Below are 26,463 nucleotides of genomic sequence, written 5' to 3' on the forward strand. Positions count from 1 at the left end.
AGCGCAGTATTGGGAAGCAAGCTCGCAAGATCTGTCGTATTGTTTGGGTATCTGTACTGATAAAAAGAAAACGAATCGCCGAAGACTTCTTCTAGTTTCAGCGCCTTCCGAATCTCTTCCCTCGTCCGTTGGCTTTCGAGTTTTTGTTCTTGATGTTGAGCTTTCGGAAGTTGGCGTGGGCGTCGGGGTTGACCTTTCGGGGCTTCTTTTTCGAGGCTTCCTTGCCTTCTTTGTCTTTCTCTTTGGTTGGCGGTTTCTTTGCGGTTGGCTTGCTTTTGGCTGTCGTCCTCTTTTCGCCCTCGTTAAAGTCCGATTCTGAGCCATCACCGTCATCTGCGCCTTCCTTCGTCTGCTCTGCCACTTGCGTTTCCGGCACGATCTCCGCTTCGCTCGCATCAAACTCGTCGACTTCATCCGCCTTCTTCGCCCTGTGCAGCACAGGCTTCATATTAACCCGTCTCGTCTGCCTCTTCAATCCCTTCTTCTTCCACGGCTTCCGTTCAGTCTCCTTCTCCCCAGCCTCCTCAACATCCGACAGAGGAGCCTGATCGGGCCCCAAAGGCATTTCAGCCGCCTGGCTATCCTGCACCATTACCTTTGATATCTCCTTCCTCTTGTCTGCACCTCCGTCTTCCTGCTCCTCTTCAATATCTCTTAGAATATCCCACTCCTCGTCCATCCGTTCGTCTTCCTGCTTCTTTAAGCCCTGAATGATACTGCTCAAGCTCCTCACCAGACCTCGCTTCTTGAAGGGGTGACGAGCAGCCGGCGGTTCTGCGCCTTCCTCGTCTATCGATGCCATGGGGAAGCTCCTCTTCAAGAAAGCTGGAGTGTTGGAGTTTAACCTCTTCGCACTAGTGGTGCCGATGTCTTGCTCTTCCCGCTTGCGTTTTAATGGTGTTCCTGCGAATGCGTCCAGAAAGAAGCGCCTCCCCACAGATTGCGGGGTCTTGGAGAATGCGTGTTCTGAGGATGCTGGTGTTTGTTTAGAAGGTGTTCCTGCTACTAGATTCTCTACTTCAGACTTCTGGGTGTTGAGATCCCGGGATGGTGTAGCGCATGGGAAGTCGAATAGCCCCAACACTTGTCCATCTTTCAGCGGCGTGGGACCCAATGCGAGTCTAATATGAGCAGGTGTTTCTTCGATCTCGGCGAAAGGAGAAGGTTGTAAAGGCGGTAATGACTGTGAATCCTTCTTCGAGGGCGATTTGCGAGGCGTAGTAGATGTTCTATGCGCAGCTTCTTCTCTTCCAAAATCCTCCTTAGGTCTCGATCTGTGGCTCTTTCTAGGCGTCTGTTTCGGTGTCGTCTGTTCTCGTCGAGTGACTCGGTCATAGAGCTTGTACTTCGCCGCTTCAAGAGTAAGTTAGCATTGGCATCTAAACCTCCTACTTCCCAAAGACAAACCTATCGTCGCGTCATTCTTGATATCCGCGCGTCCAGGTTTGCGCCCATTCTTCGCTTTAAACGCATTCTCCCAGCTCTTGAGCTCCGTCCGCAGAGTATCCGTATTGACATGATTCTCCCTGCCTTCGTCGGCCGACATGGTGCTGGCGCATGTACTCGCAAGCGTGTGACGAGGGTCGGGATGCTTTGACCTTCGCGAGTTTGAGTTGAAAGCGGGACACGCGCCTGATCGCGCGCGCACGTGGCCGAAAGTGGGGCATCTCCGTTTCCCACGCGACAGCGGCGGCGACGTCACCCTCAAACACCTCGTCCTGACTTTCTCACTCGGCGATATTAGGAATCAGGCAATATCGTCTTGTCTACAGTTCAGAGGTACTCGTGTTCCTATTGTGATACAGCTTAGAGCAAAGGCGTCATCAGGCGACTCTCCACTCCTGCAAAGCCGAAGGCGCCATTGCTCAGTTCCGCGCCTATTACAAACTGGGTTCTTATAATTAAAAGGGTGAGCTGATGCCGTACGTCCTTGTTTAGATCCTCGCTGTATATACTCTCTTCTTATCCTTGGCGGTCATCTTGATCAGATAAGTCGTCTTGACAGCTCCTTTGAATACCAGCACACTACCTCTCAATCCACTACTAACGCCAGAGGAACTCCATCCAAAATGGATCCCTGGGCCTACGAATACCCCTCTCCCCTCGAAGGTTACGAGAACCTCGAACCATTATCAGAGTAAGCCCACAAGCAAACAATCCACAAACAGTCCTCATATATCCTAACACTCACGGCACCAGAGAACGCAACGAAGACGGCAAATCCCTCAAAAACCCTCCCCCTACCAAGACAAGCGAAGCATACAAAGCCTTCCCAGACCCCATAGCCAACGGCTCCAAACCCGGCTTCGACATCCACATCTACTTCCAACACACGGATGAGGAACAAGTTGCCTTCGCCAAAGCACTCGTAAACCTCCCCTCCCCCTCACCCCTCTCATCCCTCCCTCACTAACCCTCCCCACCACAGCACACGCGCATCCGGCACGAATTCCCCGAGTTAAAAATCTTCCGCTTCTGGGACCGCCCCATCGGCCCGCACCCCGTGGGCATGTTCGAAGTGGACCTCTTCACGCCGGAGCAATTCGGGGCCTTCGTGCCGTGGCTGGTGGTGAACCGCGGGCCGCTGAGTGCGCTCGTGCATCCGAATACCGGGAGTGAGTATCGGGATCATACGCAGCGGGCGACGTGGATGGGGACGCCGTTTCCGCTGATTACGGGGGGGTTGATGAAGTTGGAGGGGAGGGAGAAGGTGAAATTAGGGGAGAAGAGGGAGGGGAGGGCGAATGGGGGTGGGTCGTAGTAGTAAGAAAGATCGATAGCGGTCTTTAAAGTGTAATGCGGTTGAATATCTCTTTAAGATGAAAATGATCTTCTCCTTGCCTGATACCCCATAATGCCAACATCATCTCAGTTCTGCAGAGAAAAACATTCGAAGATGAAGGAAAAGAGATGAAAAGGGGGTATAACTTAAAATGTTAGGGGCTATCCCGAGTGGAATGGGTAGATTGATGAAGTTGGAGGGGATGGGGAAGGTTAAGGTGGTGGGGAAGGAGGGGGAGGTTAATGGGAGTTCGAGTGGGTCGTCGTAGTAATAAAGATCTATAGCGGTCGTTAAAGCGTAATGCGGTTGACTATCTCTTTAAGATGAAAATGATCTTCTCCTTGCCTGATACCCCATAAAATATTATTTCAGTCATGTAGAGAAGACACATAGGACGGGGGTGTCACTCCAGGAACAGCCAACCTATTACGACTAGAACGAGTAGATCGACGAAGGGAAGAACGTCAAAGTAGGGAATAGATCGTAGTAATAAGGATACATAGCGATGACGAAGTGTCAAGCGATTGTGAAGTGTTTTGTCATACGATTAAAACATCTCGTGTCAAGAATTATGAAATCGATATCTCTTGCCTATTGCCAACATGTACCTCAATCATCATCTCAACGATCCAAAAGCCTTCGGACAAAAGGTAGGTAGTAAGGAAAAGGGGGGTATCACTCCAAAACCAATCCCAAAACCACGGCCCAACCCACAAAAGCACAGCCAGAACGCCAGATCCCCATCTCATCCCAACCCACACAACCTATCCCATCCCACACAACCCACAAAACACCCAACCCTCCCACCAACCCCTCCCCATCCCCCTCACCATACCCCTCCTCCTCCTCCTTCTCAAGCATGCCCAGGCACACACCCAGCCACCCCAGCCATAACCAACACATAAACCGCCCCACAAACCGCCCACTCCCTCACAGCCATGAGATCCCTCACCCTCTCCACCGTCGCAGCAACCATAAACGCCCCGACGCCGATCAACGCCGTGACGACCAGGCGCCCCGCGAGCGAGGGGATGAGGGCGAAGAGCAGGAGCGGGAGCATCAGAGCTATGGGGAGGGATGTGAGAGCTGCGGTTTGGAAAGGGAGCCCCGGTTGAGGTACGGCCTGCTGTGTGGGAGTGTGGCCGAGGGCGATGAGATCCGCGTTGTGGTGTAGGAAGCGGGTTTCGATCTCGTGGATGGGGAATTTGGTCTTCATGTACTCTTTGTACGTCTCCACGTTTTCCTTCTCGGCGGGCCGGGCGTCTTTCGCGATGGATTGGAAGGAGGATAAGGCGCGGTTGTATTGTTCTGTTTTGAGGAAGATCCTTCCCAGCAGAGCTGTGCGCTGGTGGTGGATTTCACTTCCACTGAAGGCGTCGCCTCGTCGGGAAGCTGGGGGGCGTTTCTGGCCTGTCGAGGGTAGAGGTTCCATCTGAGCGATGATTTCATCGACAGTGCGGAGTTGTTCTTCCAGTTCGGAGAGTTCGTCCTGGAGATGTAGCAGGATTCGGTGGTTGAGGAATTCGAATTTCCGATAGAGCGGTTTGACGGGGGACGATTCGTTGGAGAGTTCCACAGCGAGCTGTTCATAACCTGCTAGTGTTCTCTGACTGAGATCAGGAGCGTCTGGAACGGGTGGACGATCAGGATTGTGTGCGACGTGTCCGTTCGTCGCTTGCGGCGGGATGGGATACGCCATGGGGACGGGTGGCGATGGGTATTGATATTGTTGCATTGCCATGTACTGCGCATAGGCACGGGCAGAACCCGCCGAGCCAGTCGACGAAGCAGAATGCGAACGATGTTGTCCATAGACCGGATCGATCAAATGCTGACCATGCTGAGAGCGTGCCTGGTGATGTCGCATGGTCTCTTCTTGATGCCGTAGTCTCTCCTCGTCTCGACGTGACGCCCTCGACGAGCGAGATGAGATAGACGATGGTCGCTTCTTCTCGCCATCTTCGTTCGCAGCCTCATTAGAATCTTCCGCGACATCTCTGATCTTGCTCAACTTCTTCAAACTCCTCGTCGACGACTCGGGACTGTAGCTGCTACTCCTGGCTGAGACCTGCTCGCCCGCCGACGACGCATACTGAGAATCATACTTCCGACGAAGCTCAGCAACACTGCCGGTCAAGCTGGAATTCCTCGTAGCAGTCGGTGACGGGAAGGTAGAATGAGACGAAGGCGTCTCGGGCAGTTCGCTCGACCCAGCATCCGAAGCCTCATAATGCGACGACGAGGAGGATGAATACAACGACACGCCATCATGGCCGTCTTCAACGGAAGTGGCGTCCATGTAGTCGAAAACGTTGGGCGACAAGCCAGACTTCTTAACGCGGTTCTCGGTCTCCGGCACCTTTCGCCCTTCACAATCACTATCCCCACTCCGGTGATCGTAGGACTGCTGCGTAATGGTCGTGCTACTGCTGCTGTCCGAGTTGCCCGTCAAGCTGGTCAAGACCGACAGCAAGGACGGGTTGACTTTGAACGTCGGTTCTGCCCGTCTCGACACACCGCCTACCCTGTGCTTTACAGGCCGACGATATCCTCCGACTGAACTGTCGTCGCGATGACGGCGACGATGGGTTGTTACACTCCCCTCTCTCTGCTTCCGAGAGTCGGATCCACTAGTACCAGGCCTGCTGGATTCGTTGGACTCCAATATCCGGGTCAGGCTGGGGAAGAAGCGGCTGACCTCACTCTCAGTACTGCTCCGACTTCTATGCCCACCCTCCCGTTTCGTCGACGATCGTTTCGAAGAGCGTTTCCGTCGTCGCGGTTGCGTATTATCGTCGTCGACATCGATCCACTCCAGACCCTCCGCCCTGCCCTGGTTATGGTTGAGCGCGGAGCTCGCAGTCTTGCTCCGGCGTCTGGACGCCAGGGTAGGTCTTGTCGTGCTTGCTACGTCTTCTGCGGGCCGCGAGACGATGAGTTTCGGGGGTGCATGCGGCGAGGCTCGGTTCGTGGTCTCTGGCTAGAGCACAAAGAAAGACACCAATGTTAGGAGGAAAAGTAGGTGAGGGAAGTCCAAGCCAGGCATCTCGCAACTCACTTACCATTGCCTGTCCCGCGAGGCCCAGGATGGCCTCTATAGACTGACTCAGTGAATCTGGAAGCGCAAGTGACGAGTAAGATCGCACATGGTGGTTTGGCGGCGGTGGTGGCAGTGGTGATGCAACAAGCCAGGTTAGGAGGGTGAAACAAGACGACGCGGGCGGACGTGGAGCAGCGCGATTGCGCACATGTCTTTTAGTTGAACGCAAATAACAAGATTGCTTGCTACTTAGCGAGCGAGGAAGGCCGGAATAGGAGGCCGACGGACGATTCGTGTCTCACAGCAGCCAGGAAAGGCCTGTGTGACTCCTGGGCGTGAGAGCAGATAGGCTCGCGTTCAGGGGCTGTCCGCTGATGGGCAAAGCAGGCTTGCGATTGATTTGCGCGGATGGGAGCAGCAGCGACACGCAGCGCAGCGTTGGAGAAGGATGCGTTGGCTCTGCAGAGTGCATCATGCACACACAACGGCCGTGAATGTTACAGTCCTCCCGGGCGGATATGGTGCAGCGTCGTCTGCGATTCTGCAGCGATGATGGCAGTCGCAGAGGAGAAGAGGTGGAAGATGGTGTGTCCCAAGTCAGGATCCCGATGCTGCAATGCACATTCCAGTGTAATGTGGTGAACGCGAAAGAGAGCAGCCGTGGACCGCCTCGTGATTTGTGGATTTGCTCGGGGGAGATCGAGGCGAGCCGAACGTCGTGTCACGTGCTGTTAAAAGTCCCGACAGCCGATCTGAACTTCAATGCAGCAAGCAAACACCTTTCGCATGTGAAAGCTTCAACACACCACTCACCATGTCCAAAAAAATCCTCGGCGACCAAATCGTCAAGCTCATCGTCGGCGCCGGCCAAGCCTCGCCCTCGCCGCCCGTCGGCCCAGCATTGGGGTAAGAGCCACTCCCCCAAACCACACCCATCCAAACACCACCATACTCACATCCACCCTCCCAGCTCCAAAGGCGTAAAATCCATGGACTTCTGCAAAGAATTCAACGCCCGCACCGCCTCCTACATCGTCGGCACGCCCATCCCCGCCCGCGTAACAGTCCGGCCCGACCGCTCCTTCCACTTCGAACTGCGCACGCCGCCCACCGCCTCCCTGCTCCTCGCCGCCGCCGGCGTCTCCCCCACGAAGAACAAACTGCGCGGCGCGGGAAACACCGCGGGCCCGAAATCCCGGCTGGGGATGGAGGGCAAGGGAAAAGCGACGCATTCTGGGGGCGCGCCGCCGGGGAATAGCGGGTTGGGGGTTGTGGGGAGTGTCAGTTTGAAGCATGTTTATGAGATTGCGAGGATTAAGCAGGGGGAGACGAGACTGAGTGGGATGAGTTTGGAGGCCGTGGTGAGGAGTGTGGTGGCGCAGGCGGGGAGTATGGGGGTTGTGGTTGTGCCTTGATGAAGTTCAAAGGGATGGTGGTTTCGAGGTTGTCTTTTTGCATAGCGGGAAACGTGTACAGCAGCAGCATGGGGATTATACGGCGTGGCGTTATATGATTTGGGAAAGACGAGATACCCCGCTTCTGGGAGTCTGTATTGTGTACAAGTAGAAGGAGAGAGTGGCCAATGTGTCAATGAGAGGCATTGAGATTCACTCAAAAGCGCCAAGGCTCACGTGGGAAATATGAACGTGCATGCTTCTTCAACCTGGAGTGGTAAATGCTCAATAGTATGGGAAACTGATCACGAAATTTGTAAACCTTTGAATCAACCATCATCGGGCACGCTGATTATGCATTACAATATCTACAACATTCCCAGCTGCTGATAGGGAATCCTTTCCTCTTCTCTTTCACAGCGTGAGGTCATGACCCATTTCCCCCCATCATATCGCCCTTCCCATAATGTCTATTTGCACCATAACGTCTATGCAGAGAAAGCCCTTCCTTTATGCACACAAAAATGCTGCAGACCCCTTCTTCCTCATCCCTTCCTTCGTCCTACGAAGACTCCCCTGTTCCATAGCGAGTGTGGTCGCTGTACATCTAATACAACACAAAAAAGCGAATGTAATCGGGGGGTATCTTTTTCTCGTCTTTCTTTCTCGCCTTTGAGAAGATCAAACAGCAAGAACGCTCTCAAATAGCCTTCAAGCGAAAAAAGCTCTCGCGAGGCTGCCTTTCACAAGCGTTCGTCGTCGTTTCGTGATTTTGAACTTCAAACGCCGGTGTTCTTGGTTCCAAACAGAGGTTTCGTGTTTTTCGTTGCCCAGGAGTTCTTGTTCCGCTGAAAATGCACACAAACAATGTCAAAACACACGCCATGCAATGCAATCGTCGTCAAAATCGTCATCGGTTCGGCTGGGTCTGGCCGGTTCGTGGGGCGTTCATCGATCCGGGATAGATTGAAAGTGTACCAAATCGCACCTATGCTTTTTGGTACTCGTTGTCGGATGATGATGCTAGGGTGTCGCCTTCCCACGTTTCGCTGTCAGCACTGGGTGACCGCATGCCAGTTGATGGCTCGCGGCTGCTGCTTGAGAAGCTGGAGCTGGAGCCGATTGTCCACTCATCGCTGTCGCCCTTCCGAGCAAGCTCGTACTCGTCAATGTCGTTGATGCCGTAAGCGTATGGATCCTGTTCCTCGCCATACTCCACGTAGTCGTAATCCCAGCGGAATAGATTGCCTGGCTGTCGTCGTGGCAAAAAGCTGCCCTTTGCGATGAAGTAGGCGATTGCAGCAATGGTACTGCCACCAACAAGATCGATCGCGTAGTGATGGCTGAGGTACATGGTTGCGTACCACATCCATACGGTGTAGAGGATGAAGAGCGGCCGCAGCATTGGGAATGCGTGAGACATGAAGAGCGCCTCGAGGGTGGCGTTTGCCGAGTGCAGCGATGGGAAAGCACCGAACACGAGCGGCGAGGCGGTAAATGTTGAGGTGTAGAGGTCGATGCCAAACAGCTTATCAACTCGTGCCAAACCAGCGGGTGATCCAGGTATCGAGTAATTGGCTGGTGCCAGTCCGTAAATGTTCTCGTACCATGGGGCGCTGCATGGAAACAGAATCTGGATAATCACACCTGCGATGTTCATGTATCCGAAAGCCCTTGCAAAGACTGGGGTCGTGCCGGGTGCTCCAAAGATGAACATCAGACCTGAGCACACGACCGGTGCGCCAAAGTGCGTGATTCCATATGGTAGCCACGCCAGCACGTCAAGAACTGCATTCTTGTGTGCGGCGAGGATGTTGCTCAGGTTTGCGCCGTAAAGGATGTTCTCCAGCGCAGGCAGCACTCGAACCCAGATGCCTGGCCTGTATTCTGATGGAATGAATTGACATCCGTAGAACAAGATGAGCCAGCCGGCGATGGGTAGAAATGGGAGGAAGAACTGCCTCGTGATCGGTATTACCAGGCTAGTCAACAGAGCGGTGGCCACCAGCGTCTTGAAGAGCGGCCCTGGGCTCTGTATTATGCACAAGCTGAAGATGCCGAGCACCGCCAGGAAGAGGTATTGCGCATCGTATACGCTCCATTGATGTGTTCGGAGGGACCGTATCGTGTCGGCGGGGTTGAATGAGGTTTCAATGGATGCGATGGATGAGGTGGGCGTCTGCCGTGAGCGTATCTTGGACCTCGTCGAGCGGAAGCGGCGGCGTATTCGGTGAGGAATGTGGATGGGGAGGCTCGGGAGCGAGAAGGGTAGTCGAGGCATGGTTATCGAGGGGCGAGGCGTCGAGTCGTCGGCGGGAAGGGAGAAGTATGGGAGCCGCATCGCAAGGAGGGCGGGTGTGGTTGTAGTAGTGGTGGTGGTGGAGGAAGCGAGCTGCTGCGGTGTTTCACGCGAGCATGCGGATGCGGCTGTGCAGTGGGATGCTGGTCGTGCGCGCACAAGATGCCGGGAGCAGCAGCAGGAGGATGCGATGCGATGCGATGCGATGCGAATGGATGGCGGCAGCGCACGCGACACCAGGCTGGGTAGTGGTAGATGTACAGCAATGGCGCGGCGGAAGGTTTTTTGAAGACGTTAGGCGCTGTCCGCGAGCGAGATTGCTGATGTCCACGGCCTTCTGCTAGCGTCTCGGGTTGGCAATCTTAACAGCCGCCTGGCGATCCACCGCACGCGACCACTCGCAGCCGAGTCCGGGTGGTGTTGGCGTTGCACAAGACTGTCGACCTGTCAACGAGAAACGACCGTGAGTCGAGACGACGCTGTGTGATGTTGGAGAGCAGAGAGCAGAGCAGCGGACGAGGTGGGAGGCGGATTGGCGCCGCATGTCATTGATTGTGAGGTGCTAGTGAGCAGCCACGCGCTACATAGTCATCATCTCATCCTCTTCCAATCCGGCTGATCCGAGCCCTTCTGCTTCTTCCTCTCAGCGCCAGCAGCACACCGGAGCCTGCCAAGCTCCGTCCAGCTCCCTAATATGTTGCTGACGGCCGGGCGTGCAGCTGTCTCTCCCGCAGAGGACTGGTTACTCCAAAGCCATGCCGCCCAGTCCGCGGATCACCAACACAGCACTGGGCGCAGCCATACCCGCCTAGCAGCTCTTAAGCGGCTGCCTTGCTTTGCGCAGGCCTTTTTCTTCACCAGAAGAGCAGCACATGCGACCAGGCGCTTGTCGCCATGCTCGATGATATCACCGCGCTGCAAAGCCACACGCTGGTCGCGCGACCGCTTGGCCATGTCATCGACTGTCGTGTGCGCCGTGTCGCATGTCCAGCACAGAACCCTCCGCGAACAGACGCAAAAGGCCATTGCTGTGGTGGGAGATGATCTGGTGGTACGTGGGATGTGTTACAGTTCGCTCGTTCGTTTCGTGCGAGGAGTGCTGATGAGAGCAGCGATGTGAAGCAGGACGGAACCGGAGATTGTAAACTGCCGGCTCAGGTGGCAGGCGCCGCCGAGAGCTCTCGTGTTTCCGCCGGCAGCCGCAAAACTCAACTCGCATCACCTCACCTCAGCTCGTCTTCATCAGCTTTTCGCAGTGCCTGATCCAGGGCATCGATCAGGTGACAAAGCAATCCGCTTCCTTCGACTTATTCATACCAAAGTCCACAGTCAAAGATATCTATTCTCAAACTTTTGCGAGTTTTCCAGGTGCTCGTCTGCTCATGTCTCAGACGGACGTATACGCGAATCCGGTGTCCGAGAGGTCCAGCTCGACGAAGCTCTGCTCAGGAGGCGTGCAGCACCCACCTTATTCAGTTTGAAACCCATCTTTTATGCTCCCCTTCTTGGCATCCAGTCCCGGTAACCGAAAGTTCAGATGGATGACAATGCATGTGCGAGGTGATTTGTCGAAGGTGGCCCGCTCGCATTGCTCGGGTTAGGATTATCTGGTTGCCTGGCGAGGTGGATGAAAAGCGAGCTGAGGTCGAAATAGACTACGGCGGTCCAAGCGTGCTGCTTGACGACACTCTACCAGACTGCATCTGCTTACCTTTATTCTATTCATCATAAGTTGTTAAATTGGAGTACACCTCTGCCAGTCAAAAGGAGTACAACCCGACCAACTCGACCCACCACAAGCAGAAAAACCTGCGGCTAGGAGTCAAAGCCCGGGACTCTACCTAAGACTAACTATCTAACCACGCAGAACGCTTCAAAGACCACCATCCAGCCAAATCTTCTATGATACAATCAACATGTCGCGCGCGCGCGCGCGTGTGTGCGTTGTTGTCCTTGCGGCAGCCACGGTAGTGACAGGCAGTAGTGTGTATCGCAGATCCGGCTCCAAGAGCGAAAGACGAGGGGGTAATCATTAAAAAGTGCAGCAGAGGGCGGAAATCGTCGCGCCGTGTATGTCGTCTCTCGCAAGACAGACGGTCCGGCCGGACGATCGAGGCAGAAAAAGAAGAACGCTCAGCAAATATCGATCGTATCCAAAAACAACGCCTGGTTGAACGCCGTGCAGTCTTGTTCTTTTTCCCATCCTGCTCCATATGCCGTTCGTCATCTTTCATCCAGTCGTCATTAGGCGCTGAAATGCAAGTTCGTTGTCGTCGTCGAAAGTCGTAATTATCTCCTCCGTCTTATCGTTACATGCTCGTCGTTGCTACACTCGTTCTGTGGATCGTCTTCTCGTCACTTCGTCGCTCATCGGCTTGTGCCAGCAAGCACTTAGTGCGAGGCAACCCATGAGTCCAGGATGTCGCGGACGTCGTTGTATTGGTCTTCTTCGGCATTGCCCATGAAGTCGTCAATCGAGAACGCGTTGCGCTGGACAGTGTCGAAGCTATCGCTGTAGATGGTGCTTGGCATGGCGTTCGAGACACCGCCCTTCACTTTGCCAATGTGCACGGTGTCCCAATCAGAGTTGTAGACACTCGACCCACTGCATGACTCTCCTGGCGGTGAAAAGAGATCTCGTCCGACATCTGGGTGCGAGTTCAGCACATCAAAGTCCACTGCGTCGTTGAAAATGTCGACTCCACCGTCAATTGGACTCGAGTCGCCGTGGAAGCTGCCATTTGTGAAACCCGGTGGTGAAGAATGGTCGGCAAAGAGGTTCTTGGCGTTATCGGCAGGGCTTGAGTGGCTGTGTACCGACGCTGCTACTCCTGCTGTTGGCACTGGCGACGATCGTGTCGAAAGCTTCGATGGCGATACGCTCTCTGGCTGCTCTTCGGGAATACTGAGATCGATGAAGATCTTGGAATCAGTACTCTGGAGTTGGGTGGCTGAAGGCGGCGAAGTCGGTGGAGTGTCGAGCCAAGTGTTCGAGGCCGTGTTGAACTGTGTACTACTGGCGTCCATGTTGAGGAAGTCGTTGGCGTCCATTGCGTCGTGATCTTGCGGTGGCGTATGGGGCATACTGCACTCGCTGGCTGCAGAGCTCGTGCTACCCGCAAAGCTGTGGTCGCCGTTGCCAGCATCCATTGATCGTGCCAAAGCTGCCTTCTTCATTCTGGTCTCGAAGTCAGGACGGTTTAATTTCTTCGACTTGTCGTTGCCGCCCGATCTGTCCTTCTTCGGTCGGCCACGCTTTGGCTTGTCTTCTTCGAGCTTCTCAAATCCCGGCAGCACACCTTCGCACATGTCACGCTGCCGATGTCTAGTCAAAGCATCAGCGCGTGCGAAGGTCTTGCCACACGGGCAGATTGCTGGTCTCTCGTTGGTGTGGGTAAGGTGGTGGCGCTTGGTGTCGTGTAGACGGTTGAACCTCTTCCCGCATGGATTGCATCGGAACCGTCGATCGTCCAGGTGGTTCTGAACGTGCGATCGTGCATTCTCCTTGCGGTTGATTTTCGTGTTGCAACCCTCCCACTTGCAGCGATAAGCGTCGCCCTTGCCGGTGGGATGTACCAGCCATGAGTTGATCTGCTCCTCGCTGATTCCAGTGTCGATATAGGTTGCGTCGATACCGGCCGCATCCAACGCTGCCTGCTCTGGACACATCGGCCCTCCACCCATCATGAAATGTGGGCTGTTGAAATCTTGCTCAGCACCGCCAGCTGCTTGATACATCAACCCTCCGTGCGTGGCATATTCGGGAGTAGTCTCCTCGAAGAGTGTTGGCATCGGAGTGCTGTGCTGGTGAGGCGGCGAGGATGCGTCTGCTATTGATGAGGAGTAAGCGGAGGCAGCGTAGTCTTGCTCACCTGAGAAGCTGAATGACCCATTGCTGAAGGCTCCTCCTTGAGTTGCAAACTGATTTGGGTCATGGTTGGGAGGCATCGGCGCGACATCAAGCTGATAGCTCTGACTTCGTTGATGCTTGACTCGTGACGGAGGTGGGCTTGGCCAGTTTTGCGCATGGTTCTGTGGCGTGTTGGGGACTGTCTGCGCGTGGCCATGCGAGATTGGCGTAGCCGGCATGACTGGCATTTGAGGTTGCGAGAGGAAGAGAGGTGCAGCCATGTCGCCGGCGACAGGATGGCTGACCTGGACGAATGGCGTACTTTGCATGTTGGGATTGGGTGGTGGTGGAGCGCCGTTGCTGTTGCCAAAGTTCTGCTCGTACCACATCATATGGTGCTGCAGATGTTGCATGGCAGCGGCGGCTTGCTCTGGGTTGGGTCCGCTGACGGAGGGATTGAAGATGCCGTTCAGGTGTTGATGAAGGTGGGATTGGAAGTCTGGTGGGCCTGCCTGAGACGGCGGCGGCGGCTGCGAATAGCCCGGCTGAGCTAGGCTGTGCTCCTGCGTTTCTTGCTTGATAAGATGCTGCTGATCCGGTGGGAATGCTGGGTTAGTATCCGGGTAGTGTTGTGTCCTTGCTAGGGGTGGGCCGTTGATGTCCTGGGGTACGAGGGGTCGAAATCCGGAGGGCGAGTTCATGGTGCTCAGACTCTGGTCCAGACTGAGCCCACGTCGGTGGCCTGGTCGATGTCCTGGGTTGGTCCGTCGGTGTTGGTGAGGCAAGGGCGTGGCAAGTATTGGCACTTCGAGCGATTGTTGTCGGCGATGTTGTTGTCTTCGCTTTTGGATGCTCGAGGCCGTACTTGCGGGCAGCATGGTGTTTGAGGGCAAGATTGAGTCCGGGGAAGAGTCCTGGTGGGGTCCTGGTATGTCTAAAGGTCGCTCACGGGCGACCTTCTTTGGATCCGGTACTACATGAACTTGTCAGTGCTGAAGACGAGACCGAGGATTGTCCTGCTGCCATACCTCACGCAGTGCAAGCCGCAGCCGCCGGGCGAAAGACTTCTAGGGTATTTCTCGCCTCCTCAGATGTATCCCACACAAATGAGGAGGGATAGGTTGGGGGTTGAAGGCCACTCAGGCCTAGTAGATGGTGGAGTGGTGCAGCGAGTGTAGTAGCTGGCCTCTGCTGCTGCTAGCTATGTACAAGCAGAAGTGGTGTCTAGTGTGCAGCAGTCTCAAGAGCAGGTGGCTGGGGGTGTGAAGATGAATGATATACAACAAGCACTGTGAAACGGTAGGTCAATGCGGTCACGGTAAACATCACGGTCCTCGGCCGGTTGTCCTGGCAGCGCAGCCGCTGCCGGGATGCTCGCTCGCAGCACCAACGGCGGCTGCAAGACACTCGTGGGACTTGCGCCATCTTATTCTCCGAAGAACCACGGCTCGACCAACAACCCAATATCGGACGAACGCCATCTCGTGCTTGTCGTCACGGCGATGTCGTGGCAAACGTCGTGTTGTTGGAGGTGTTGTTGTTGATTACCGAGCGCAGAGCCGCATAGTAATCCTTGCCACGTCCAAAAACAGCTTAGCCTCCCTTGGCGCGCCCGGGCCACCCACCGAAGTCCAAATCCGCCGCCTCTCCAGATCTTCTCTTCGCCCTTCTGGACATCTGCAACATTTGTTGAAGACGCATCACTGCTGAGACAAGATGCAGATCTTCGTCAAGACCCGTACGTGGCCCTCAGCAACGCGATGGCGGCGGCGCACTCACTGACCGGACCGCACAGTTACGGGTAAGACTATCACCCTTGAGGTGGAGTCTTCCGACACCATCGACAATGTCAAGAGCAAGATCCAAGGTACGCTCATCGCATCGGTCGCGAGGCGAGCACAGCATCTGACATATAAACAACAGACAAGGAGGGCATTCCCCCGGACCAGCAGCGCTTGATCTTCGCCGGCAAGCAGCTCGAGGACGGCCGAACCCTCTCCGACTACAACATCCAAAAGGAGAGCACCCTCCATCTCGTCCTACGTCTGCGTGGTGGTATGGCCAAGAAGCGCAAGAAGAAGGTGTACACCACCCCCAAGAAGATCAAGCACAAGCGCAAGAAGACCAAGTTGGCTGTGCTCAAGTACTACAAGGTGGACGGTGATGGCAAGATCGAGCGTCTGAGGAGAGAGTGCCCAGCTGAGCAGGTGAGCATGACAAGACTCGAGATGCGTGTCATGCGGATACTAACAGTCTACAGTGCGGTGCCGGTATCTTCATGGCCGCCATGCACAACCGCCAGTACTGCGGCAAGTGCCACCTCACCTACGTCTTCGACGACCCAAAGTAAACGCTGCCATAGAGAATCGACGCCACCAAACGGCACAGTAGCTAGACATGAATGGGAAGCCAAATCTTGACAAAATCCGTACGCTCGTCACTCTCAATTTTCTTTCAAAAGTAATCATCTTCCCGCAACTTCCGTTTCTGGACCCGAATTTAAGCCAGCCGCTTGCCGTCCAAAATCTCCGCCTGTCTCGTGAGCTCAACCTCGAACATCAGCGAAAGTCGGTGCGACATCGAAAAGAACATCTACACGGCACAAATTGGCGTGCGCCGCACATCACGAACATGGCGGCCGCAGCCCGAGTTCTCGACACCGTCGAGTTGCTGGAGATGATCATCCTCGACCTGCCGATCCGCGACGTCTTCAGTAAACAGCGAGTCTCACGCCGCTGGCGGTCGACCGTCGCCGAGTCAATCCAGCTTCAGCAGGCGCTCTTTCTCAAGCCCATCCCCTCAGAACAATCCGAGATCTTGCCAGGGGTCACCACCTTCGCTCTCGACACCTCTTGCGCCGAAGTCCTTGCGACGCCTGGTAGGAAGACTATCTTCCAGTCCGTCCTCTCCATCAGCGAAGACGAGTTTGGAGTCCTCAGCAACATCAATGAGGTGGCCGACGCCTCGTCGATGGGCTAACCACATGCTTCTTGGCGTGATATGCTCATCTGTCAACCACCGATGGGACACATGGGATTTTTGAGCAACTACCAGAACAACTTCAACGTACATGCGAGACTGGAGGAGGAAGATCAGAAAGATCTGGAACTTCTTGATGTGACAACCCTTGCTGGCGGAGCCTTGCAGAAGAAGGACCTCGATCTGTTCCAAGTTGTGACGCTGGAAGGCAGTCCGCACGTAGGTATCATCAACTTGTGCCGGGCGATCTCGAAGCACGTGCAGGACTACGACTCAGCGCTTTACAAAAGCAGGAAATTCAAGATGACGGGAGGTTGCGAGAGACAGATGAAGGTGGCTAGAGCGTGTTTCCTGGCGCAACTCGCGAGCTCGAGCTACCGACGTCTTCGAGGCCGTCGTGGTTCGTCGGAGCTGCGTAACATGCTCGCATCCATCCAGCGAGGCATTAGTGGAATCCATGGATAGAGAGGCATCGAAGAGAGAGGAGCATGACTTCTGTTAAGGAAACAGACAACTGCTTGCATGGACTGGCTGAGAAGGCTTACGGATATCAGAGGACACGTCGACATACAGACCGGGCTCTACCCCAGTCTAAGCAGGAGTATGGAAAGGACATCTCCGCTACCGTTCTCACCTCCTGTCACATATCTTGTCCAGCTCTCGGCTACCATCCAGATAGCTGAAGACGAGAAGTAGGGCAAACAAAACTTCTGGCGGCTGAAGAAGACGCTGACAGAGCATCCTCCCGTCTTTGACGAGCTTTCAGCTGTTAGCGAAAAGCGTACCACACATTGGTCTAGCTACAGCTGACGGTCTGACGCTAGTTGTCTATGTCTAGTGGTAGTGATATAGCAATGTACAAAAAGATGCGCTCCACGTCTCGGCAGAAGAATAGCAGACGTACAACTCGAACAACAGAAACTCTCCAACAATCATGGCCCCAATCCCTGTAACTGTCTACTACTCCCCCGTCTCCCTCGCCTCGTACATGCTGCAGTATACGCTGGCAATTCGGGGCGCCCCAACGAACCCCGAAGATGAAATCACAATCGAGGAGAAAGAAGTCGATATCCATTTCAAACTCGAACAGTTGAGTGAATTCTACCTTTTAAACGTGAATCCCAAGGGAAAAGTACTTCCTCCCCTTTCCCCTCCCCCATCCCCTCTAACCCAACACAATAACAACCATCGTAACTCGACATAACGTCTTCTAGGTCCCCGCCCTAACATCCCCCTCTCCCAACATCCCCTCCCCCCTCCCCGACAGCCTCGCCATCACAAACCTCTTCGCCCAACGCTTCCCCGCCCTCAAACCTCCCGGCTACGAAGCGCAGATCGACGACATCCTGCACCGAATCCACGCGCCCCTGCCGTATTTCATCCTCTCGTTTGGGGGCGGGCATCCGGCGGACCATGTGCCGAAGGGGTTTGAGCCGGCGATTCGGGCGTTGTTGGAGAAGGGGGAGGTGCAGGGGAATGGGGGGTATAGGAGGGCGTTGGAGGGGAAGCTTTCTTTGTGAGTTTGCAGTCCCTACCTTAATCATTCGAACCCTCGAGGGTCCTATTGGTACTGATCAGGATGGAGACACACCGGCACAGACCTCAACACCCTCTTCGGCCCGGAATCCGTCCGACAAGCCGAGAAGGAAATGCGGAGGTTCCTGGAGTATGTTGATGAGAAGTTGCCTTCGACGGAAGGGTGGCTGTTTGGGTTGGAGCGGCCTAGTGCGGCGGATGCGCATGTTGTTGCGCTGGCGGTGCGGTTGTGTGATGTGGGGAGGGAGGGGTTGTTGCCGGAGAAGGTGAGGGGGTATGTGGAGAGGGCGAGGGGGACGGAGGAGTGGAGGGGGGTGATGGGGGGTTTGGAGACGACGATGTGTCAGGGGTAGGGGGATAGGATGGGCGTGGTTCGTAGCTTGATGTGATGATGTCGGTTGGATTGCGAGAAGTGAAGTTTGTATCGTTCCAAATCGAAACGGGAGAGGCCTAAGATTCATGTGAGATGTAGTTCCCAGAATATGGTCATTCAGCATGTCGGTATGGCATCTCGCCACCTTATGGCAAGACTTTGTCTATTGAAGTCTCGTGAAGTTATACATACGCCCTTGTTCATACTCTTACACAATTGTCTCCAGCTTCCTCGCGTACCCCAACGTGTTCTCGATGACCACGTCGCTATTGCTCATGACATCCTTCTCCGCCGCCAAAGCCTCCTCTTCTTGCTGGGGGAAGTATATCCGGCCATCCTTTGCTGCCCAGCCTCGTGCTTGTGCAAACTGGATGACGGCGCCTTCGGAGTCGAGGAACAGCAGGTTCTTGGCGTTGGAGATGGGTAGTGATGGGTATGCGCGCTCAGAGCAGGATGCGATCTCGGAGCGGATGGTGTCGATGAGGACCTAGGTGTCGTGTGTCAGTATGACCATGTCATAACTCATGTGCCTGTGGTGTGCTTACCTCTGAGAATACACCAAACTCCTCGCTCGGTACTCTCTCCCTCTTCGTCTCACCCCACACCTTATCATAGCTTCCCTCCATCAGCGCCTGCTCCAACCGCACTGGATACTGGATGAACTGGTCCTTCTCAATCTGCTCCTTGCCCGCGCTCAACTCCAGACCCTCAAGCACCGTGTGGAAGCCGGCATAGTCGCCCACGCTCAGCAGAAGGAGCAGGTACAGCCCCGTTACTTTGCTCTGATTCGGCGACCGGCTGGTTAGCGAGTAGAATGGCTGCAGTTGTTGGTAGTATCGCGTGAAGCTGTCCGTGTCCTTGAGCTTGATGCTGATGAGGGCGCCACGCTCGAGGACAGCGGTGGCGAGCGCGAGATGGCTTGATGAGGTGTCTTCGGATGGTACGAGGGCATTGAGATTGAGGAGGGCGAGTTTGGCGCGGGAGAGGAGTTGAGGAGCTTGCGTGAGGTGGTTTGCTTTGAGCGAGTCGAGCTGTTGGACGATCTGTTTCGCTTCGTTTTCCGCCATGATTGTGGTTCGAGTTGTTCGTGGCTGGGAAGGTGTTGATGATGCTAATCCGGCAATTTGAAGAGGATGGCGGGAGAGGTGAGGTGGTGTTTGGTGGATGTCGGAAGTCACGAGCTGCAGTTGCGCTTCGCCGAAGATGAGGCTCTCGTGCAAGGCGTCGAAAGCGTGACGATCGTCGCGGCTCGGCTCGCGGCAAGGCGGTCCTCTATTCCGATTGCCACTTCACCTTAACTCAACACTTCCCAACAATAATTGTCTGACGTTCGAATTACGAGGGAAATGGCGTTTACCGTGGTTTGCGGTGTCTACAGACTCGTTTCGAACGTATGATCGTTTCATCTGGGACTTGACAGCCGGTAAGGGTGCTCTGAAGCTACATCAACGATTACTCAGCGTTGTTGGTACCTTGCAGCATCCTATCTGGGTACTGTAGGTCTTGCGAGCGATGGGGAAGTTCTCGAAGGTAAAGTTTATTCTACAAGCTATTACGTCTTGACAGTCGGCTTGACTTGAGCTCAACTCACTTGCGCCAATACGAGATTCTGGAATGTCCAAAGGTCAATACCGATCCGCACTCATTACCTGTCACGCGATGCCGCCACAGGTTTGACACACTCTCGCATCTTTGGAGACATCACGTCCTTGAGAAACTGTGTGACCAATCGAAGGCTGAGGTGCATTCTGGTCCTTGTCGCAGCTCGTCAAACACCAGCGAGTCACATGGGCTGGCAAAGTGGTTGCGTTAGCTTTATCGTAGGGGCCTCGGCAAGCCAGGTGATGGTGCCGGCATACGGATGGAAGGTACTGCTTCAAGCATGAATGGCTCGCCGAGCACCAAATCTTCGCAGGGCACTGTTCACTGGGCTGAGGGAATGGATCTGCACGCCTACGCGGTTGACGCGTCGCAACTAGCAAGCATTCCGACTTTGCCACGTATTGCTCGCTGATGATCTCGACCGGATGGCGCTTTTCTACCCTGCGTCGACGCAATTATCATTTGCTTCTCATGAGACTATCTCGCAGGAGGAGTTCTTGCAAAGGTGTGACAACGTCTTGCGTGGAGAAGGCACGGCAGTCGTGAGGGCTTTTGGGGACCTTTCAACGACCCCTGGAGTTCGACAGGTACGTTCTGGGGCTGGTAAGACATCTGTTGGATCGGAGAGATGGCAGCGTTTGACGGGAGAGGGGAGAGGGGCTTGTCATTGAGTGTCGTGATGTTAGGCGACGTGACGAGGTTGTGGACGCTGGTTGTTAGTGCGCGTGTGGATCCAGTTCGAGTGCTCAAGGGTCGAAAATTGTAGTCAGTGTGGCATCCTACCGCTGGACAAGCGACGATGGTAGTCGTAGATGCGAGATCGCGATTCCGTTAACCACTTGGACTCGCTCGAGCTGGTCCGCCTTCTCGAGCGACTAAATCTCAGCCAAACAACCGATATTGACGAAGACCGCGACCGTTGTGTGGTCTTGCTCGAAGGCAGCGTTATCACTGGGGTGAACTACTGAATGGCACGTTCACCGCCAATCCATTCGTTAGCTCTGCTTTGAGATAGAGTCGTAGATAAACGCCCATGGCCCTATGCCGTCTTTACAGCTCGCGATTAGCTGACGGAGGGTCGAACAACAGAATCTGGAAGAAGGTCGTAGAAGAAATTGATAAGATGCATGTACGCAGACGGAAAAGAAAGGCCGCATAAGAAATATTGGCAAGAGGAGATAGTTCTCCTTACGATGCCCATTGGAGGAAACGCAACATTACGCGAGGAAAGAAGCTCAACGCTTTTGCACTGCACACGGCTCGCAACCCCCGGCCAACTCCTCCTACACTACTCCTCCTGTGAATGTGGATACTCTGCAGCAGCAACACGCATCAATCACATGCCACCTTGCCATCCCGAGGAATCCGTCACGATTACTTGCTGATGACTTACAAGATACCAAGCGTGGCGTTTGATCCTTTCCTCAAGGATGCGCATGCTCTGGCAGCAAGCTTCCGTGATCTGGGCTATAGGTGTCTGGGTGGCTTTCTACACGTGGACGCCGAACTTGTCCGATGGTCTTGGGCTGCAGTCTCCCAGCCCTACACGAGATTGAACTGAAAGCGGTGTTGCTTTTACTGGAGCAACACTCTGCTCAGGTAATTCATCCGTTCCAGCAGCTGCATGTCTCGCGCAAGTTGCTGTGGAGTTAACCTCATCGAGGCATAGCTTGCCAAATCGCATTTCTTGCATGAATGCCGTCGCACTTTCAGCTGTTTGGACTGCGCCACGCCAAGCTTCCAAAGGTCATTCTTGCAGAGTTGGAGAAGACGTGGTGGAGACATCGAGATAGAACAGGTGGAGAAGTTGGTCGAGGCTAAGGCACCAGGTCTGATGATACAGCAGACGAGGTCCGGGGAAGACGGAAAGTCAATGAGCATTGAGCCGCCAGCAGTGTGGAGTCGTTGCCTTGCTGCGGGCGATGTCCCAACGATGTTGGCATGTGCAAAGGCAACTTGGAAGAGGTGCGTAGAAGGTCGGTTGTGGATGTATATACATCCTTGCAGATACTCGGTCGAGGGACAGCCTCGGCCGCAACAGTGTTTTGGACTGTGTGTTGCGACACTGATGAGGCGTTGGGGCTGCAGGTTGGTCCTGCGCACGATCTACGTGAGAGAGTTTTTGCAAAATGTGCATGCAGACCACCCTGATGGATGGAAGCGAAGACGGGAGGCCCGCTGTCAGAATGGCGTGGCGTGATTTATTGATGCGAGTGTTGATTGTGTAGTCGGTACAAGCGGCAGGCTAATGCATCAGACGGCCAGCTGGTGCTAGGAACGAGACTCTGCGGAGCCAGATGTATCGGTGAGGTGAGATGGGCGTGATGAAGTCTGTTGTATAGTCGGGGATAGAGAGTGGTTGGGGGCCAAAAGTCAGTGCAGCGACGACCGAAGGAGTGCTGCCGGCGTCTGCGAGCTACTGCAGCGGTGAGACGCATGTCTCAAGGTCGTCTGTAGCCGGAGGTGGGTGCAAGAGGAAATCGCAGAGGTAATAACAACAATAATATGCCTCCCAAGCGCCGGGGCATGTCGTAGTCGACGCTTGGGTCGTATCTGCCATGTCCCGGCAACGCGTCCTCGCCCTGGCTCGGTACGAGCTCGTTTATATTGAGGGCGTCGACGATAGAACGTTGCGTACAATTCCATGGTTAGGACGGTGTGGCAATACGGACGCGGACACGTAGGGGGCATTCATCGCGATTGATGGCCGGTTGATGCAGTTTCATGGGCAATTTCATGGCAGCCCAATGAATTGGCCAGCGCCCGGGGCATCGGCTTCGGGATGGAGCTTGGCCGTCGCCGGCCGCAGTCGCGCTGCCTCGAAGCTTGCACGCTCTGCCAACTCTATCACCACACCATCATCCCGGTCTTGATACGATCGCTCGCGGACGGCCACGTACGTTGATTGGGACGCTCCAGCACTCACCGAAACGCCTACACGCCGCTGCGCCGCACCACCGACTCCCCCGCGGCCGCTCCAGCAGAAACGCGGCAGACGTGCAGCAGCAGAAACATCGCATTCGGCACCTGCAGCGTCTCCAAGGCACAAGGCCTCGCACGTGCTGGTAAGGCTGCCCTCCCCTCCTCGACCAGCAGCAGCAGCAGCAGCAGTGGTGGCCGCAACCAGGAAGCGTCGGCAGCGCGCACGGGTGCGGAGGATTGCTGGGACGTACGGTGTCTGACCTCGCGGCAGCAGTGCTGCGCTGTGCTGTGCAGGCAGGCCGCGCTCGCTGGGCTGGCGAGGTGGAGCTGTCCACATCCTCTGCTCACTGCACCCTGGAGTGTTGTTGGCCCGTGGCACTCTGCGCTGCGCTGCGCTGCGCTCCCACGCTCGCTGCTGGCTGCTGCTGCTGCTGCGTTTCCTGACCTGCTTGCTTCTCGCTCGCTCGCTGCCCGCCGCTGACTGTGGTTGGCTGCTGCTGAAAGCTCGTCGTGCTCACATACTTGCCAGGGTTTTCACTCCAAGCCTGCAGCTGCTGCCACGCTAGGCCCTCACTCACTTGACTTCAAAGCACCTGCTTCGCCAGTCACAAGATGGGTTAGTACTTCCTTCCCTCGTCCACCTCATCTCATCACCTTCCACCTCTTCTCCACACCTTGTCCGACTACCACCCGTCCGACAGCCCCTCTTCGACCTCCTCACCGAACCGCCCTGGCTCACTTCTTACTCTAGGTGACGACTACCGCCGTGACCCGGTAAGTACTGACACCCCCATCCCCTCTGACTGCCAGCAGAGCCCTCTCGTGTCGTTTGTTGGTTGGCCTGGACCTGGATATCGACTGGCTGTGGATGGTGGTCGGCGCGCAATGTCAGCTGGATTCGACCTGAAGATGCTGGAGCGGGACGTGCAGGAGAAGAGACAGCAATGCGCAGATACTCGAAGCGGCCGCGGCAAGACTGGGCAAGAAGACAACGTGCGGACGAGTGCAGCAGACAAGGACTTCGGACATGCGTGGGAGCTTGAAGACCACTTGCAGATTCTGGACAAGCCGAGCGCTGCGGACGTAGCAATGCCATGCCGTCTATACTCATCTCAAAATCATTCGAGATAACATCTCTTATCCGTCGACATACGACGTCTTTGCATACAAGTCTGCGCACCAATCATGTGCCGGCATTGCTTCTCTGCACATCATCTGGGACTGGCACACAAGTCATGTGCACGGCGTCCAATGTACTGAACATGTCGTCTTCATCTCGAGTATAAGCCTGCAAGATGTGCGTACCAGCACAGAACACGACATGGCCATGCCATACCGCTGGACAATCTCTGGCAAAGCGCCCCAGACAGATGCTTCTTGCCGCTGCTGCACACGGCCAACTCGATCGTCAAGCTTCGCCATCACCGCTGTCACTCACCATCACGCCCCAATGGATTCACAACGCGCACGATGACTCTACCTTGCCATTGGACTCGCAATGCCGCCGCCCGCCATCCACTGCCGTTCCGACCACGCCTGCCGCCGCCAACAGCACGAGAGGGCCAAGCGTCGTCAAATATTCTTCACCAACATTCAGATGCTGACATGTGACAATTCAGGAGCCTCGCGACCGACGCTCTCGCTCACCGCGCCGCCGCTACGAAGACCGCGGCCGGAGCCGATCGCCATCTCGCGACTATCGCCGAGAACGCCGTGACCGCAGCCCACCAGAGAACGGCAACTACGACTCCAGCGATCGTCGCGCACCACCACGCTCTCACGAGGATCGACAGCAGAACAAGGAACAAATGATGAAGTCGGTCAACGAGTCCTCGCAGCAGGACCGCCGCGTCTATGTCGGCAACCTCTCCTACGATGTCAAGTGGCATCACCTCAAGGATCACATGCGCAAGGGCAAGCTGGGACACTTCCCTCAATGTCACTTGCAGCACTGACTCTCGAACAGACGGCACTCTGGACGTTCTCTTCGCCGACGTACTTTTACTTCCAAATGGGATGAGCAAGGTAAATTATGTGCAGGCTGGTTAACTGGCAAAAAATGGTTGTTTGAGGAACTTGGGTTGACAGCAGGACTCTTCTGGGATATAGGGTTGTGGGTGAGTAAAAGACGCCATCCATTCGACGGCATCAGGATGAAGCTAATTTGCCTTCAGAATCGTGGAATACGCTACAAGAGATCAGGCACAGACCGCCATCACCTCACTCAGCAACACGCCGCTTATGGGACGGCTCGTATACGTTCGTGAGGTGAGTGTACCAGGCGACTACCACACTAATGTTTCATGCTCACGTCGATTGCAGGATCGTGAGACCGAGCCACGCTTTTCCGGCTCATCAGCACCAACTCGCGGCGGTGCCGGCGGTGGCCCTGGATTTGGCGGTGGATACGGCGGTGGCCGCGGCGGTTATGGAGGCGGTGGCTATGGTGGTGGCATGGGCGGAGGTCCTCCTGGTGGAGCCGGTGGTGCTCGCCAGATCTTCGTGTCTAACGTTTGTACACCTTTTGTCCGGAATCTTGAATCGTACTGACGCTCTACAGTTGCCATTCCAAGTCGGCTGGCAGGATCTGAAGGACCTGTTCCGTCAAGCTGGTATGTTGTGTATCCCTCATCTCTTGCTCTGGTACTGACCCTGCTCTCTAGGAAACGTCCTCCGCGCCGACGTTCACGTCGCTCCAGATGGCCATCCCAAGGGATCCGGTATCGTCGCATTCGAGACCCCTGAAGACGCTCAGAACGCTATCCAGAACTTCCACGGCTACGACTGGCAAGGCCGCATTCTCGAGGTCCGCGAAGATCGCTACGCAGGCTCTGGTCCAGGATTCGGTGGTCGAGGTGGATTTGGAGGCGGTTACGGTCGAGGTGGATTCGGTGGTGGAGGATATGGTGGCCGCGGAGGTGGATTCGGCGGTCGTGGAGGATTCGGAGGCGGATATGGCGGTGGCAGAGGTGGATTTGGTGGTGGCTACGGCGGCGGCGGCAACTACGCTGGCGGTCAAGGCGGAGGCAGCTTTGGCGCTGGTGGCAGTGCTACCGCTTCGGTTGTCCCACCAAATGCCTTCACCGATGGTGTCCTCTCAGGAGGCGAGCCAGGCCCAGCCATCCACGTCAAGAACGTAAGTCTTGGGCATCAACCTCGCTTGCGTGGACTCGTACTGACATATGTCGCAGCTGCCATGGAGCACCAGCAACGAGGATCTGGTCGAGCTCTTCCAGACCATCGGCAATGTCGACCGCGCTGAGATTCAGTACGAGCCAAACGGCCGCTCGCGTGGTTCCGGTGTTGTTCAGTTCAGCGCTCAGGGTGATGCTCAGACTGCTATCGAGAAGTTCCAAGGCTACTCTTACGGCGGTCGTCCCCTAGGTCTCGACTACGCTAAGTACCCAGATGGCGGCGCCATGGAGGGTCAGGAGCCAACCGGCAACATCCAGGAGCAGATGATGTAAATTCTGCCCCTCGACAGCATTCGCACGGACCACAGCCTCCTGGAGCTTCTCAACACCATCACGGCCTCTTCGACTACATGCTTACAGCTGAGAAAACTGGATGAACTTCTTTCGACTGGTTCTCTTCGGCGTGTAACATACCACTACTGCTGCTGCTTTACTTGCTACTACCTGCATCGGAGGACCGGAACCCAATGTCCTCAGTATGGAAATTAAAAA

General features: G+C 55.3%; 12 protein-coding genes across 12 annotated transcripts; 6 read left to right on the plus strand and 6 right to left on the minus strand.

The window, feature by feature from the left end:
- Positions 1-97: 97 nt before the first annotated feature.
- On the minus strand, positions 98-1,546 carry M409DRAFT_16401 (uncharacterized protein; the record flags this gene model as incomplete). Its single annotated transcript, XM_033803606.1, has 2 exons — positions 98-1,353; positions 1,408-1,546. The coding sequence occupies 2 exons, from the start codon at positions 1,544-1,546 to the stop codon at positions 98-100; spliced, it is 1,395 nt and encodes a 464-aa protein (XP_033675020.1).
- Positions 1,547-2,069: 523 nt separating this feature from the next.
- M409DRAFT_16402 (uncharacterized protein) lies at positions 2,070-2,761 on the plus strand (the record flags this gene model as incomplete). The annotated part of the gene is made up of 3 exons (XM_033803607.1): positions 2,070-2,137; positions 2,200-2,368; positions 2,429-2,761. 3 exons carry the CDS (start codon positions 2,070-2,072, stop codon positions 2,759-2,761), a joined length of 570 nt encoding a protein of 189 aa, XP_033675021.1.
- Positions 2,762-3,635: 874 nt separating this feature from the next.
- Positions 3,636-4,621, minus strand: M409DRAFT_62270 (uncharacterized protein; the record flags this gene model as incomplete). Its single annotated transcript, XM_033815100.1, has 2 exons — positions 3,636-4,364; positions 4,619-4,621. 2 exons carry the CDS (start codon positions 4,619-4,621, stop codon positions 3,636-3,638), a joined length of 732 nt encoding a protein of 243 aa, XP_033675022.1.
- Positions 4,622-6,636: 2,015 nt separating this feature from the next.
- Positions 6,637-7,237, plus strand: M409DRAFT_16404 (uncharacterized protein; the record flags this gene model as incomplete). Its single annotated transcript, XM_033803608.1, has 2 exons — positions 6,637-6,728; positions 6,793-7,237. The coding sequence occupies 2 exons, from the start codon at positions 6,637-6,639 to the stop codon at positions 7,235-7,237; spliced, it is 537 nt and encodes a 178-aa protein (XP_033675023.1).
- A 967-nt stretch (positions 7,238-8,204) lies between these two features.
- Positions 8,205-9,497, minus strand: M409DRAFT_35100 (uncharacterized protein; the record flags this gene model as incomplete). Its single annotated transcript, XM_033810344.1, has 1 exon — positions 8,205-9,497. One exon carries the CDS (start codon positions 9,495-9,497, stop codon positions 8,205-8,207), a length of 1,293 nt encoding a protein of 430 aa, XP_033675024.1.
- Positions 9,498-11,906: 2,409 nt separating this feature from the next.
- M409DRAFT_62273 (uncharacterized protein) lies at positions 11,907-14,066 on the minus strand (the record flags this gene model as incomplete). Its single annotated transcript, XM_033815101.1, has 1 exon — positions 11,907-14,066. One exon carries the CDS (start codon positions 14,064-14,066, stop codon positions 11,907-11,909), a length of 2,160 nt encoding a protein of 719 aa, XP_033675025.1.
- Positions 14,067-15,081: 1,015 nt separating this feature from the next.
- Positions 15,082-15,715, plus strand: M409DRAFT_16407 (uncharacterized protein; the record flags this gene model as incomplete). Its single annotated transcript, XM_033803609.1, has 4 exons — positions 15,082-15,103; positions 15,161-15,232; positions 15,289-15,572; positions 15,626-15,715. The coding sequence occupies 4 exons, from the start codon at positions 15,082-15,084 to the stop codon at positions 15,713-15,715; spliced, it is 468 nt and encodes a 155-aa protein (XP_033675026.1).
- Positions 15,716-15,996: 281 nt separating this feature from the next.
- M409DRAFT_16408 (uncharacterized protein) lies at positions 15,997-16,809 on the plus strand (the record flags this gene model as incomplete). Its single annotated transcript, XM_033803610.1, has 2 exons — positions 15,997-16,331; positions 16,410-16,809. 2 exons carry the CDS (start codon positions 15,997-15,999, stop codon positions 16,807-16,809), a joined length of 735 nt encoding a protein of 244 aa, XP_033675027.1.
- Positions 16,810-17,278: 469 nt separating this feature from the next.
- On the plus strand, positions 17,279-18,233 carry M409DRAFT_16409 (uncharacterized protein; the record flags this gene model as incomplete). Its single annotated transcript, XM_033803611.1, has 3 exons — positions 17,279-17,476; positions 17,559-17,860; positions 17,930-18,233. The coding sequence occupies 3 exons, from the start codon at positions 17,279-17,281 to the stop codon at positions 18,231-18,233; spliced, it is 804 nt and encodes a 267-aa protein (XP_033675028.1).
- A 228-nt stretch (positions 18,234-18,461) lies between these two features.
- On the minus strand, positions 18,462-19,320 carry M409DRAFT_49009 (uncharacterized protein; the record flags this gene model as incomplete). The annotated part of the gene is made up of 2 exons (XM_033811109.1): positions 18,462-18,740; positions 18,799-19,320. 2 exons carry the CDS (start codon positions 19,318-19,320, stop codon positions 18,462-18,464), a joined length of 801 nt encoding a protein of 266 aa, XP_033675029.1.
- A 3,269-nt stretch (positions 19,321-22,589) lies between these two features.
- Positions 22,590-23,114, minus strand: M409DRAFT_49010 (uncharacterized protein; the record flags this gene model as incomplete). The annotated part of the gene is made up of 1 exon (XM_033811110.1): positions 22,590-23,114. One exon carries the CDS (start codon positions 23,112-23,114, stop codon positions 22,590-22,592), a length of 525 nt encoding a protein of 174 aa, XP_033675030.1.
- A 548-nt stretch (positions 23,115-23,662) lies between these two features.
- Positions 23,663-26,244, plus strand: M409DRAFT_16411 (uncharacterized protein; the record flags this gene model as incomplete). The annotated part of the gene is made up of 9 exons (XM_033803612.1): positions 23,663-23,860; positions 24,397-24,715; positions 24,744-24,802; positions 24,887-24,894; positions 24,952-25,045; positions 25,100-25,288; positions 25,338-25,389; positions 25,441-25,913; positions 25,969-26,244. The coding sequence occupies 9 exons, from the start codon at positions 23,663-23,665 to the stop codon at positions 26,242-26,244; spliced, it is 1,668 nt and encodes a 555-aa protein (XP_033675031.1).
- Between the last annotated feature and the right edge of the window lie 219 nt (positions 26,245-26,463).

Source organism: Zasmidium cellare, assembly GCF_010093935.1.
Source record: "Zasmidium cellare ATCC 36951 unplaced genomic scaffold M409scaffold_1, whole genome shotgun sequence".
Taxonomy (NCBI): domain Eukaryota; kingdom Fungi; phylum Ascomycota; class Dothideomycetes; order Mycosphaerellales; family Mycosphaerellaceae; genus Zasmidium; species Zasmidium cellare.